The sequence below is a fragment of the Paramormyrops kingsleyae genome, chromosome 23, assembly GCF_048594095.1.
Source record: "Paramormyrops kingsleyae isolate MSU_618 chromosome 23, PKINGS_0.4, whole genome shotgun sequence".
NCBI classification, from domain to species: domain Eukaryota; kingdom Metazoa; phylum Chordata; class Actinopteri; order Osteoglossiformes; family Mormyridae; genus Paramormyrops; species Paramormyrops kingsleyae.
Window position 1 is genome coordinate 2,208,773 of NC_132819.1, and position 12,482 is coordinate 2,221,254.

At 40.3% G+C, this 12,482-nt stretch overlaps 1 protein-coding gene across 1 annotated transcript; it reads right to left on the reverse strand.

The window, feature by feature from the left end:
* Positions 1-5,288: 5,288 nt before the first annotated feature.
* On the reverse strand, positions 5,289-7,836 carry LOC111858192 (protein S100-A1-like). The gene is made up of 3 exons (XM_023839732.2): positions 7,678-7,836; positions 5,779-5,939; positions 5,289-5,545 (listed from the first exon to the last, which is right to left on the reverse strand). Exons 2-3 carry the CDS (start codon positions 5,917-5,919, stop codon positions 5,375-5,377), a joined length of 312 nt encoding a protein of 103 aa, XP_023695500.1. The 5' UTR covers positions 5,920-5,939; positions 7,678-7,836; the 3' UTR covers positions 5,289-5,374.
* Positions 7,837-12,482: the final 4,646 nt, after the last annotated feature.

A 12,482-nucleotide genomic window follows, 5' to 3' on the forward strand; every position in this document is an offset into this window, starting at 1 on the left:
TACCCCACTATGAACGGAGGCCCACTGTGACATTGTGCCTCTAATAACTACTCGCTGCTTCCTGTCAGTTAGCCAGTTTTCGATCCAAGCTGCCACAGTTCCTAAAATCCCTGCAGCTTTAAGCTTTAGCAAGATCCGTTTGTGGGGGACAATATCAAAGGCCTTCTGGAAATCTAAGTAAATCACATCTTAGGCCTTTTTGTGATCAATTTCACTTGTAGCTTCCTCAAAGAACTCAAGTAGATTCGTTAAGCAGGATCTACCTCTCCTAAATCCATGTTGGCTACCCTTTATAATGTTATTTGCATCTAGGTAATCTACCATTTTCACTTGAATTATAGCTTCCATTATTTTTCCAGTAATGCTAGTTAAACTGATTGGCCTATAGTTTGCTGGATTACTTCTATCCCCTTTTTTGAATATGGGTGTTATATTAGCATGCTTCCAATCAGATGGTACCACACCCGCAGATAACGATTTCTGGAATATTAAAGTTAAAGGTTGGCTAATAATATCCCTCATCTCTTTTAAGACTATAGGTAAGATGCCATCAGGCCCCTGCGATTTATTTATTTTGAGTTTAGCTAGGCTTAGTATCACATCAACCTCAGTTATACATATATTGGTCATAGACGATGCTGTATTCGTATTAATTGGTGGTAAGTTACTTGTGTTCTCTATTGTGAACACCCTTGAAAAATAATCATTAAACTCATTTACTATATCAATTTCGTTATCAATTATAAGTCCCTTACTATCCTGTAAATTAGTGATTTCAGCTTTTAGTGCTCTCTTGGAGTTAAAATATTGGAAGAAACCTTTACTGTCTTGCTTAGCCTCCAATGCAATTTTTCTTTCTACATCCCTCTTGAATAGCCTAATGTCATTTTTTAACTCAACCTGTAGACTTAGAAACTCCTGCTTTATTTTGAAGTCATTAGTTGTTTTACATTTGTAGAACAAAGCCCTTTTCCTCCTGACTTTATTCTTTATTTCCGTAGTAAACCTCCTTGGTTGCAGTTTCCTAGATTTAGTTTTGCTGGAAACAGGTATGAAGTCCTCTTGGACTTGCAAGAATGTGCTTTTAAAAAATTCCCATGCCTCTTCAACAGTTTTGCTATTTAACTCCATCCAATTTACAGTTTCTAATTTCAGTCTCATACCATTAAAAGTTAGCCTTCCTAACATTGTATATTTTTGTTTTGGACTTTGCTCTTTGGACATTAAAATTAACCTTAAATATAACCATGTTATGATCACTACTGTCCAATGGTTCTAAAACCTCTAATTTTCCAATCATATCCTGGTTATTAGAGAAAACAAGATCAAGAAGGGCTTCTCCTCTGGTAGGGGTATTAACAAACTGAGTAAAAAAACAATCCTGTACTAATTCCAAGTACATTTACAGAAGAGCCAGAGTCTGTGTCCCACTTTATCCCAGGTAAATTAAAATCACCCATAACCACCACATAATTTTTATTACTCATAATCCTGATATCATCCTATAACATTCTGCGTTCCTCTGCAGCTACATTAGGTGCTCTATAACAAACACCGACAATTAGGCCTTTTGAATTTTTAGCATCTAGTTTTACCCATACAGCTTCTGTACTTTATTTTAATCAGTGAGCTCCCTTGCCTGCAAGGTTTTTTACTGCTACACCTCCCTTCTTGCCTATTTGGACTCTACGGAACAACGTGTTACCATCCATCATTGTCACTCATCCATGTTTTGTTATTCTTATAATGTAGTAAGAGTCTGATGAAATTGAAGCCTCTAAATCATGAATTTTGTTTTGCTTGAACAGGTCCCACCCGGCCTGTATGTGCCCAGATTACTCCTAAAGGTTCCTAACCTGCCTTTGTGGTTCCTGTCATGTTTCCTATCAACTGCTATTTAATGTACATCATTTTTAGCTTCATGTTCAGACCTGAGCCTTTGTTCAGAGTACACTACTATAACTCTTTACTCTTACATACAGCAGCTTATATACAGATAGTCAGGCAGACTCAAGGGGCCTTCACAGGGGCCCATGAATATGAAAAATTATACATAAAATTGAGCGGGGACCCCAAAGTGACAAGGTGTCAGGTGACCCAGAATTTCTAGGAATGCCCCAGCTTACATACTGTGTATTAATTATTCTGCATCTTTCAATCAACACAGAAAGGCAGCTTCCTTAAATGATATTCAACTTTTGTAAGTCTGCTTATTAATGAAATTCTGGCCTGATGACTCATTCTAACATAACAAAATGCATAAAATAGATTGTCAGATGTAATGTTCAATGCAAGTTAAATATTACAAGAAAGACATGGAAATTCTGTTTGATGACAGTGAGAGCCAAAGATGGTGTTTACGCAAGGCTTTATTCTGCCCTGCTCCGCCCGCAATAATCCAGCAACTGCTGTGTTTTCTGGAAACCAACAACACGGTGGGGTTGCCTGGATACCCACGCAGAGGCATGTGGGCCGTTTTTTCTGCTTTTACAGGATGATTCAGCTTCACTTCCTCCCCTTCTCTCAGAATTAAATGCAACAGTGCCTGTTGGAAGGCAGCCAAAACAAATAAGCAGGCAGAAATTTTGCTGCGAAGTATTTATGCACATGGGTTATTCTTGGAAAGTATTATTAATTAAGTATTACATGACCAGTGTATGAATTAAACTTTTCCTCCAAGGTCTGTGTACTGAACAAAACTATTTGGAGTCATTGCCCTGGAAAGAGATGAAATTCTATGGATTTCTATAGTGGGTGGAAACAAGGATCAATTTAATTACAGCCGACCGGTCAGAGCTTAACTCAGTCTAGTGGAATTTGAGCAATTTCTCTGGATTGTACCCATCACTGGCTGGAAGTGAACAAGTAACTAAAGATCAGGCCCACAGCCCTGCCACACCCAAATAGCCAAATAATGCCAATCTGTGTTGCTGCTTAGTAGCCGTTATGGACCTAGCAAATGACTCCTAGAGCCATAACCGGTCTTGCACTGACTGCTGGCCTTCCTGTATCTGACCCCTCTCAGTGGTACTAATCTGTGCAGTGGTATTATTCTGCACATTCAGCCATAGTTCTTACTTTCCTCTCATTTCTAGGTTGTGCAGCTATAAAGTGGCTAGAGCTAGGGTCACCAACTTTTTTTAAACTGAGAGCTACTGTACTTCACGGGTACTGAGCCATACGAAGGGCTACCAGTTTGAAACGCCCTCCTAAACTTATCTAAACTTCATGTATAATAAACATGTTTTAAATGCTTTTTTTTAGATATTGTCATTTTCAAATCTATATAAATGCAATTGTGATTAAAGAAGAATAGTAACAGGATAAAGTAAAATTTTAGATGCTGCTCACTGGTGAGTTGTGCTATTTTTAGAACAGGTCTGCGGGCAACTCATGTGGTCCTTGGGAGCAGGCACCATGTTGGTGACACCTGGGCTAGAGTGTGTCCTCTTACCACTGGACATGGCAACAAGCCTGTGTATCACTAGTAGATAATTAGGTGAAATTGCTAACTACCTTAGAAATGCTTGATGTAAGGTTACCAGTGACATAGAGTTTTGTCATTTTCCATTGTGGGTGGATTGATTCAGAGCAAGCAAAACAGCAGTTCCCTTTCCCCAGTTTTTCTGCTGGATTTTTAAATAAGCAGAGACCATTAATAAATCTTGATTATTATGATATTTGCCTTCAACCTTTCCATGAGCAGTTCTGTTTTGCCACCTGCCTGCCCTGCGCCTTCTTCTGCGACATCACAGTCCTTGGAGCATTGTTTCAGTTTTAAATGCACACACACAAATATGGGTGAAGGTCATATAGCAGAATATGGTTAACGTGGGAGTCATTCCACAGGTCTGCCAGCCTAGTCGCTATGGATATCTCCAATGGAAAGTTTGAAAAGCCTTAAAAACTGATTATACCAATGGTTTACATTTACAAATTTAGCTTTTGTTCTTAGGGATTTACAGGTGGGCAGCACGGTGGTGCTGCTGCCTCACAGCAAGAACGTCCTGGGTTCGATCCCAGGGTCGGGCGTAGGTCCCTTCTGTGTGGAGATCACATGCTCTCCCTGTGTTCACATGGGTTTCCGCCGGGGGCTCCGGTTTCCTCCCACGGTCCAAAAGTGTGCAGAGCAGGTTGGTTGGCTAGTCTAAATTGGTCCTGTGTGTGCGTGCGTGTGCACGCCCTGCGGAGTGTTGGCATTTGCCCAGGGTTGGTTCCCGCCTGTGCCCCTTGTTCCTAGAATAGGCTCCAGGTGACCCCCAATTGGGATTAAGCAGTTATGGTGATCAGAGCGCAGAATGAGACCGTATCCATGCAGAAATTTGAATCGAGGGCCTTCTGCACAAAAAAGCCTAAGGGTGACATCACTCTGCCAGCCATGGGACCAGAAACCTTCTGATCACAGGTACTAAATCACCAATCTATACACCAGCATAACAGCCCATGATTATGAGATTATGCTTCATGTGCTCCTACAAGCATTTCTTCTAGCTTAATTTCTTGTTTGTGCTGCAGCCCAATAAAGTTAGATAGAGCCGCATGCTGCTAATTTATGCTCCACTTGCTGCATGGATGATGCTATTCTTCCACTTTTTCCCTCATCAGTGATTCTCTCTAAAAAAAACTACCCAAAATATTCTTCTCCCTACTGAGCTCCATATGCTTTTAAGTCACATATTCAAACTGTAAATCTGGAAAAGTGTTTACACTGAATGAGCTTCAGTTAAAAGACCAGTACACCATCTAGGACAGGGGTGTCAAACTCCATTCCTGGAGGTCCAGAGCCCTGAGTAGCTTAGTTCTTTCCCTGTTCCACAACAAATGATTCAGGTCAAGAGCTGTGTGATAATTAGCACAAGGAGTTGAATCAGGTGTGTTAAATGAGTGGAAACCCAAAAATGTGCAGGGCTCCGGCCCTTGAGGACTGGAGTTTGACATCTCTGATCTAGGAGGATCTGAGAGGATCAGAGAAGGACAGAGGTACCTGCTCGCAGCCTCCCATGGGATGAAATTACTACTACTGGTATTACTGCCAGTCAGATACAGCCACACAAAAAGCAGGGACAGGCGTATGGATAAGCACATGCCCACACACATGTAAAATACACACACATCCATGTTCACGAACAACATGTGTCAGAGTAACAAGGGTCTACTACATCAAGCCATTTTGGACACTCGGAACCTAAATGCCCAGTGACTGCCAGGGGCAGCATCACCTGTACAGGTGACCAGCAGTGATGATGGACTAAGGAATGGCTGCACAAAGAATGAGCCACAGACACAGCTTCCCAGGCTGGGGGGTCCCAGTGTGTTTAATGGACAGTACAGGCTCTGTACACAGAGGCGTGCCCCCACTCCAGCCAGCCTCCCATCAGCGCTTGCCCTGCTGTTGCTGCTTCTTCAGGTGAAGCTGGTAGCACTGCTCGCAGGCGATGGACAGCCCCACTACCAGTGACACAAACTCTTCAAAGTTCACCTCCCCATCGCCATTGGCATCCAGGTCCTTCATGATCTTGTCCACGGCAGCGGGGTCTTTTTGGGACTGGAGGAGTAGAGTGTTTGAGAGCAACTCAGTGCTGGCAGGACATTTCAGGCATGATGCACAGTGTACTGATGTGGAAATTGGGCCTCAGTGCACTGCATTGTCCCCTGGGTTCCATATTGCAATGACCCAGGGTCACCACAAGGGGAAGTGTCACAGGAAAAGTGCAGTATTTCAAAACATGTGGTGTGTGGCCAAAGACAGGAACCGGCCAAGACCAAGCGAGAACTCACCTTGAGGAACCCTGCCAGCTCGTTCTCCATAAGCGACCTGAGCTCCCGCTTGGACAGGGTGTTGCTATCCCCTTCCTTGGAGGCATACCGGTGGAACACTGTGATGAGTGACTCCATGGCCCTTTCCAGTTCAGATGGCATGGCTGCAGACTGTGACCAAACTGCGAGAGAGGACTAGTGATCACTAAAACACCTGGGGACAGTGAGACCCTCGCCATTCCATAATCACCAAACTCACCGTTAATACTCCAATATAGCAAGTACCTATGCACCATACTTACACCAAGTTACCACTTACAGTAGTTCACTTTTAATCACAATTTTATTTTATAAATTGTGGCTTAGTTATTGCTGAAATTCCCAGGAGGGGAATTTCCCCCTTTATGGTTCCTCCCCAGGTTTCATTCCGTTAGGGAGTTTTTTCCTTGCCACTATTTCCTCTGGCTGGCTCACTGGGGGCTTTGGGCAGGGACAATGCAATATTGTGAAAATGTGCTATACAAAAGTAAATTGAATTGGAACTGAATAAACCACTACACAAACACGCTTTGGATTTGCGATGGGTTGGCTCTCCACCCTTCTGGGATAGGCTCAGGACCCCCACAACACTGCATAGAACAACCATGCAGGTATAGAAAATGGATGGATGGATGATGGATGGATGGATGGAAGGAAATTTATGACAGGCAGGTTGCAGACACAGGCAATGGACTTGGATGGACTTATATTTTTTTGAATCCATAGTGTTCGAGTCCTTGTCCTAAACTTTTTTAAAAATTCACCAGAGTGCATGACAAGACCCAGTCCATTCATATACATGAATACGAGACTGGACTCGAGTACCACGACCTGTTACTGGTATGTGTTTTTGCCATTTTGGTGTTACTGTGACACTAATGTTCTGCATAAAGCACATAAATCAACAATGATAAATTAACTTAACAATGCCAACAACGCACTGTCATTTTTATTAATATATAAATTGCTTATTATTGTTATTATTATCAATACATTTTTATTTTATTAATAATATATTAGCCAAGGAACCTGGACTGGTTACGTTGTTGGAAGACTGATGTATGGATGATTGCTTAACTTCTTTTTTCTTTTGGTTTTTAATGTTAAAAAATTTATGCCGTGTAATAAGCATTTTCTTAACTTTTCTTATCAGGTCTCTTAACGCGCATATCGATGACAAGATATACTATTTTGTATAGTACAGACACACAGGAATGCAAACAGAGATATACTGTACCAACAGGCACACATCAGCCTGGGTCACACCCTGTATTACTGGGAGCGGCCGCTGTGAGAAGACGGCATGTAGGGTATTTTTTAAAGAACTTTTTAATAGGACACAAGTCAAATATAACGTTCGCGATTTTCACCTTGGTTATGTCTTGGCTAAGATATACACCAGTAAAATAACACACATATTTACATTTTAATGTTATCGTCAAAACAAGCAAGTCATTTAAAGACAAAACCCAGAAATTTGTCTACGAAGCAGTTCTACAATTTAAGAAATGTAGCTACAGTACTGCAATGCTACGTGTTAAAAATGGTAAGACGACTTCAGACTGAGAGGTAGAGACACACAGGTCGATCTGAAATGAACAGATACATCACCTGAGTGTGTTCATTTTAATTCAACAAAAACACCCTTAAGTCCCCCCCCCCCTTCTTTCACACGTAAACGAGGACCGTAGGATATATAAGTTACTTATTGCCAGGCAAAAATACAATAATCAGGATAGGTAAAGCAAGATCCACCTATTGCTACAAGAACGGCATCGCTGAAGTTTGAGTTAAGTGTCGATAGAGTGTCTACATAAAATTGAAAAGCAATATAATAAAAAGCAGAGAAGTATAATAGCATACATAATATACTTGTCTTACCAGAGAAAAGTTAAAACGTTGCAGCAGCGAGGAGATGAACTGCGCAAAAGTTGTAACATCCTGGGGCGGGTATTTATAGGCGGACACCGCCCTGTCTCAGCTTAGTGAGTAAGAGAAAGGGGTTGAGCAAGACCCCGCTGATGTCATCGACGCCTACCTCATGGGTGGATGTTAACTGTGTACTTAGGCTCTCATTCTACAAGACTTCAGAGTCAAACTAAAGTTCAGAGAAAGTCCAAAACATCGACACAATTGTGCTCAGAGCCCAATCAATAAGTCTGTTCTCTGTCCAGCTTTGTTTGACGCATCTAGTTGCTTTTTATTTGTTTCTGTGGCGCAGCCATATAAAGGCTCATTGTGCATTGTGTTTCTCAAATAACTGCAGTGATGAGTGCTTAGATAAAAAATTTTGAGACGCTGGTTTATATTTGCTCCGGGCACCTGGTGAACTATGACTTAGCTGTAACTTGCCTGAAAATGCCTGCTTGATCATGTACTGGAGACCGTATACCAATTTATTCTCTGGACGCGCCAGATAACCATGTCTCTGATTAGGTGAGTGGGTATTGAATGTAGCTGAAGTGATTAAAAACTGGTGTGAGCCTGCCAAAGACCTGTGCAGTCATGAATACCGCCAAACTCAGAACTCATTAGCATGGCTATAGTCCACGGGCAGCCTTTAAAATGAATCAGAAACGCTGAAGCTTTCTGACATCCTCCTTATTACTTCTAAATTAATACCACTCCTAAGTACAATTAACATTGCTGGTGCTCAGAATATTTACACTTTTTATTCTAATTTGTGTTGTATCCAGATATGGAGTGATTAGGTGATTAATAATTATTTGAAATTTTTAATGCTGTAATAATAAATTATGAAATAAAATTATAACATTTCAAATATTCAATTATCAGTCACATAAAATGGAGAAATGACTTCGTATTGTTTTCATGTTGTAGTCATGAACAGGGAATCTATAAAGTAAGCTGGGTGATCAAAAAAGAGAGAATCATTGAAGAAGAACCTTCTTTGAAGTATTAATGCGGCTCCATTAATCATGACTAGGGGAAACATCCATCCATCCATCTTCCAGCCGCTTATCCCAGGTCTCAGGGTTAAGTCAACCACACAATTAACTAATGAAATCTCGCGGCAGGTTATATCATAGGACATATTAGATAATGTTGAGTGATAACTGACATTACTGTAAAATGAAGAGATTACACATTTAATGGAAATTGTGGCTTTTAAAACTCAGATTAGTAGAAAAGCACAAAGCATATTATGAAGTGGCAATAGTGTGATATATAAAACATCAGTTCATCAACTTACTAACAGTGAAAAATAGCATTTGAAAAAATCTACAGAAAAATAATTCCTGATGTTAAATTAAAATACTCCAAATGATAGATATTAGGTTTCTTTGTTTGAGTGGCATTTAATTAACTTTGACAGTTTGCATTAAGTCTTATTATGAACAAACTATCTCTTGATTAAGTAATTAGAGTAATTGGTTCCATAGATATCTTTACTATACTTTGTGTCTAGAGATTTATTTTGTTATTTTGAATAAAGACAACCAGATACAAATTGTGTGTGTGTGTATACACACACATACACACACATATTATATATATATATATATACATATATATATATACACATGTATATATATATACATACACTCGCCTAAAGGATTATTAGGAACACCTGTTCAATTTCTCATTAATGCAATTATCTAAACAACCAATCACATGGCAGTTGCTTCAATGCATTTAGGGGTGTGGTCCTGGTCAAGACAATCTCCTGAACTCCAAACTGAATGTCAGAATGGGAAAGAAAGGTGATTTAAGCAATTTTGAGCGTGGCATGGTTGTTGGTGCCAGACTGGCCGGTCTGAGTATTTCACAATTTGCTCAGTTACTGGGATTTTCATGCACAACCATTTCTAGGGTTTACAAAGAATGGTGCGCAAAGGGAAAAACATCCAGTGTATATATGTGTGTATATATATGTGTGTATCTCTCTCTCTATAGAGAGAGAGAGAGAGAGAGAGAGAGAGATACATACATCAAATTCGAGTTCAATCAATGATCTAGTGTCAGAGGTACAAAAACAGAAACAAACAGCAAAGTAAATCTGACCTCCTGACCCCCTGACCTAGATTACAATTCAGAGAGAATATGCAGATAACTTGAGTATAGCTTCCAAAAAATGCATCAGGTATACAAACCTGCAGTCAGCTGAATATCCTCACAAAATTAAAATAAAATAGAAGACTTTTTAATGTTTGTTGTCATTTGCTGTAATTTAGCATATTCTTAGCTTAAAGGCAATGACATTTGGTTAGACTGCATGCATTACTTACAATACGGAATGCAAGTACTGCTGTTCACTGATGTATTTGTCATGTAAGTAGAATTTGTGTTATACGGTTTCATCCTACAGAACATTTTAAATCTACATCAATATCTCTTAATGATATACATGTACTGTTATTATCTCTGGAACAATTTCTTTGTATTGCACTGGCTTTCATGATTAAATTGTGCAGGTTGAGTCAGGTTATAATTAATGGGACAGAATTAATTTACCAAAAGACTGATCTGTTTTCAATACTTTACAGGCATCAGTAAAATCTCATTTCATGAGTCCTTTGTCCTGGTTATTATTCTATTTATTCCAGATATTTCATGTGGCTTTATGGAGCTGTGAAATTGTATTTTTATACATTTCAACCTAATTTCTGTGCAATGATGGAACATAAGAAAACAATGCAACAGAACTAGTTTTGTGTTGATTAAAAATAATTAGGGTACACACACATGCACGTGCATTCACACACGCACACATGCACATGCACACACACACACACGCACATGCACACGCACATACACACACACGCACATGTCGGGTAAACATCTCTTTATAGGGACCGCTCACACACACACACACGTCAGGTAAACATATCTTTATGGGGACCGCTCTCTCTCTCTCTCTCACACACACACACACACACACACACCCCTGAAAGGGGATGATGAGATAGAGGAGCCCCTCTGTCTCATAGCTTTACTGTCTGTGACCACTAGAGGGTGATGAGCCCAGTAAGCCTGGCACAACGTATGTGATGTGCAGTCACAACGGGAATTACAATGCATTCTATGTGTTTAGCAAATTAACCAACATTAGTGTTTAGCAAATTAACCAACATTAATGGTAAATAAGGCAATAAATTTCTATTAATCCCATTGCATTTTGCACAGTGGTTAGCCATATAACAATGTTCTTTCAGCCCTTAGGATCCTATTCATGCCCCCAGCTCTCTGCATGTGGATATAGAGATTGTGTGTAGGTGTGTGTATGGGTGCATGTCTCTGTGTGCCTGCATGGGTGTATCTGTGTCCCCATTACATAAGAACATAAGAACATAAGAACTATACAAACGAGAGGAGGCCATTCGGCCCATCGAGCTCGCTTGGGGAGAACTTAACTAATAACTCAGAGTTGTTAAAATCTTATCTAGCTCTGATTTAAAGGAACCCAAGGATTCAGCTTGCACTATGATATCAGGAAGACTATTCCATACTCTGACTACACGCTGTGTAAAGAAGTGCTTCCTTAAATCCAGTTTGAAATGTTCTCCCGCTAATTTCCACCTACAGTATGGCCACGAGTTCTTGTATTTGAACTAATGCTGAAGTAACTATTCGGTTGAACAGCATCCAAACTTGTTAGAATCTTATAGACCTGGATCATGTCCCCCCTCAGTCTCCTTTGCTTGAGGCTGAACAGATTTAGCTCAACTAACCTTTCCTCATATGACATTCCTCTAAGACCAGGAATCATTCTTGTGGCCCTACGCTGCACCTTTTCTAAGGCCGCAATGTCCTTTTTAAGATATGGTGACCAAACCTGCACACTAGGGGTGGGCGATATACCGGTAGACTCGACTAACCGGTAGAAATTTGTCAACCGATACAGATTTTCGTCTATCGTCTTAATCGCGATTGAGATCACGTGACGTTGCACGTTGGGTAACCACGCAATACACATTCACTTCGACAATGGAAGAAGACGGTGCAGCGGTGAGTTTGCTTACATGTGACGAAACCAACAAGGAGGAGATTGTAAAGAAAAAAGGTGCATCGTCTGTGGTGTGGAACAGAGCATGTGAGCGGAGCGGAGCGTGAGCGAGGAGCGGAGCGGGCGGAATTTGGTCAGAGCGCGGAGCGGGTTTTCCAATTAAGACTGGAGCGGTCGCTTTGTCTCGCTCCAATTTCGCTCCGATACCGCTCACACTACAATTCTGAGGCGTGCCCAAATCTACGCAGAATTCATCTGTACAATTATCAAGACTGTTACACAAATTGGCCGAGATGGAATTCGCAAAGTATTTCACAAAGGAAACTGATAAATCATACAAGTGTACTATTCTTATCAAACATATAGATGACAAGAATGTACAGCAAGAACAACAATGTGGTGAAACTGTTTCAGTGAGTAAAGATTCACTGTGGAATCAGTTTTCTCAGAAACATGAGTGTGCTACGCGAACAAGCGGAAGCCAGAGCAAAACGCGTGCAAGTTTTATATGGTTGTAACTTCAATATCAAGTCTATAAAGTATAAAAGCCTATAAAGTAAATATTGGTAATCAAATAAATTCGTTTTGTCATTCAAAGTAGGTCTAATAAGAATTTTTTTTATTTCACGTAACGTAAAATTTTATTTTAGAGACGTGCTGCATCAACAGAAAAAAATTGAGGAATTTAAAACGTGTCTGTATATTCTTTAGGCTATTA

Coding starts and splice junctions, on each gene's coding strand:
- LOC111858192 (XM_023839732.2), bottom strand. CDS start 5,919: ATGCCATCTGAACTGGAAAGGGCCATGGAGTCACTCATCACAGTGTTC. Junction 5,546..5,778: donor AGCTGGCAGGGTTCCTCAAG/GTGAGTTCTCGC, acceptor CTACTCCTCCAG/TCCCAAAAAGACCCCGCTGC.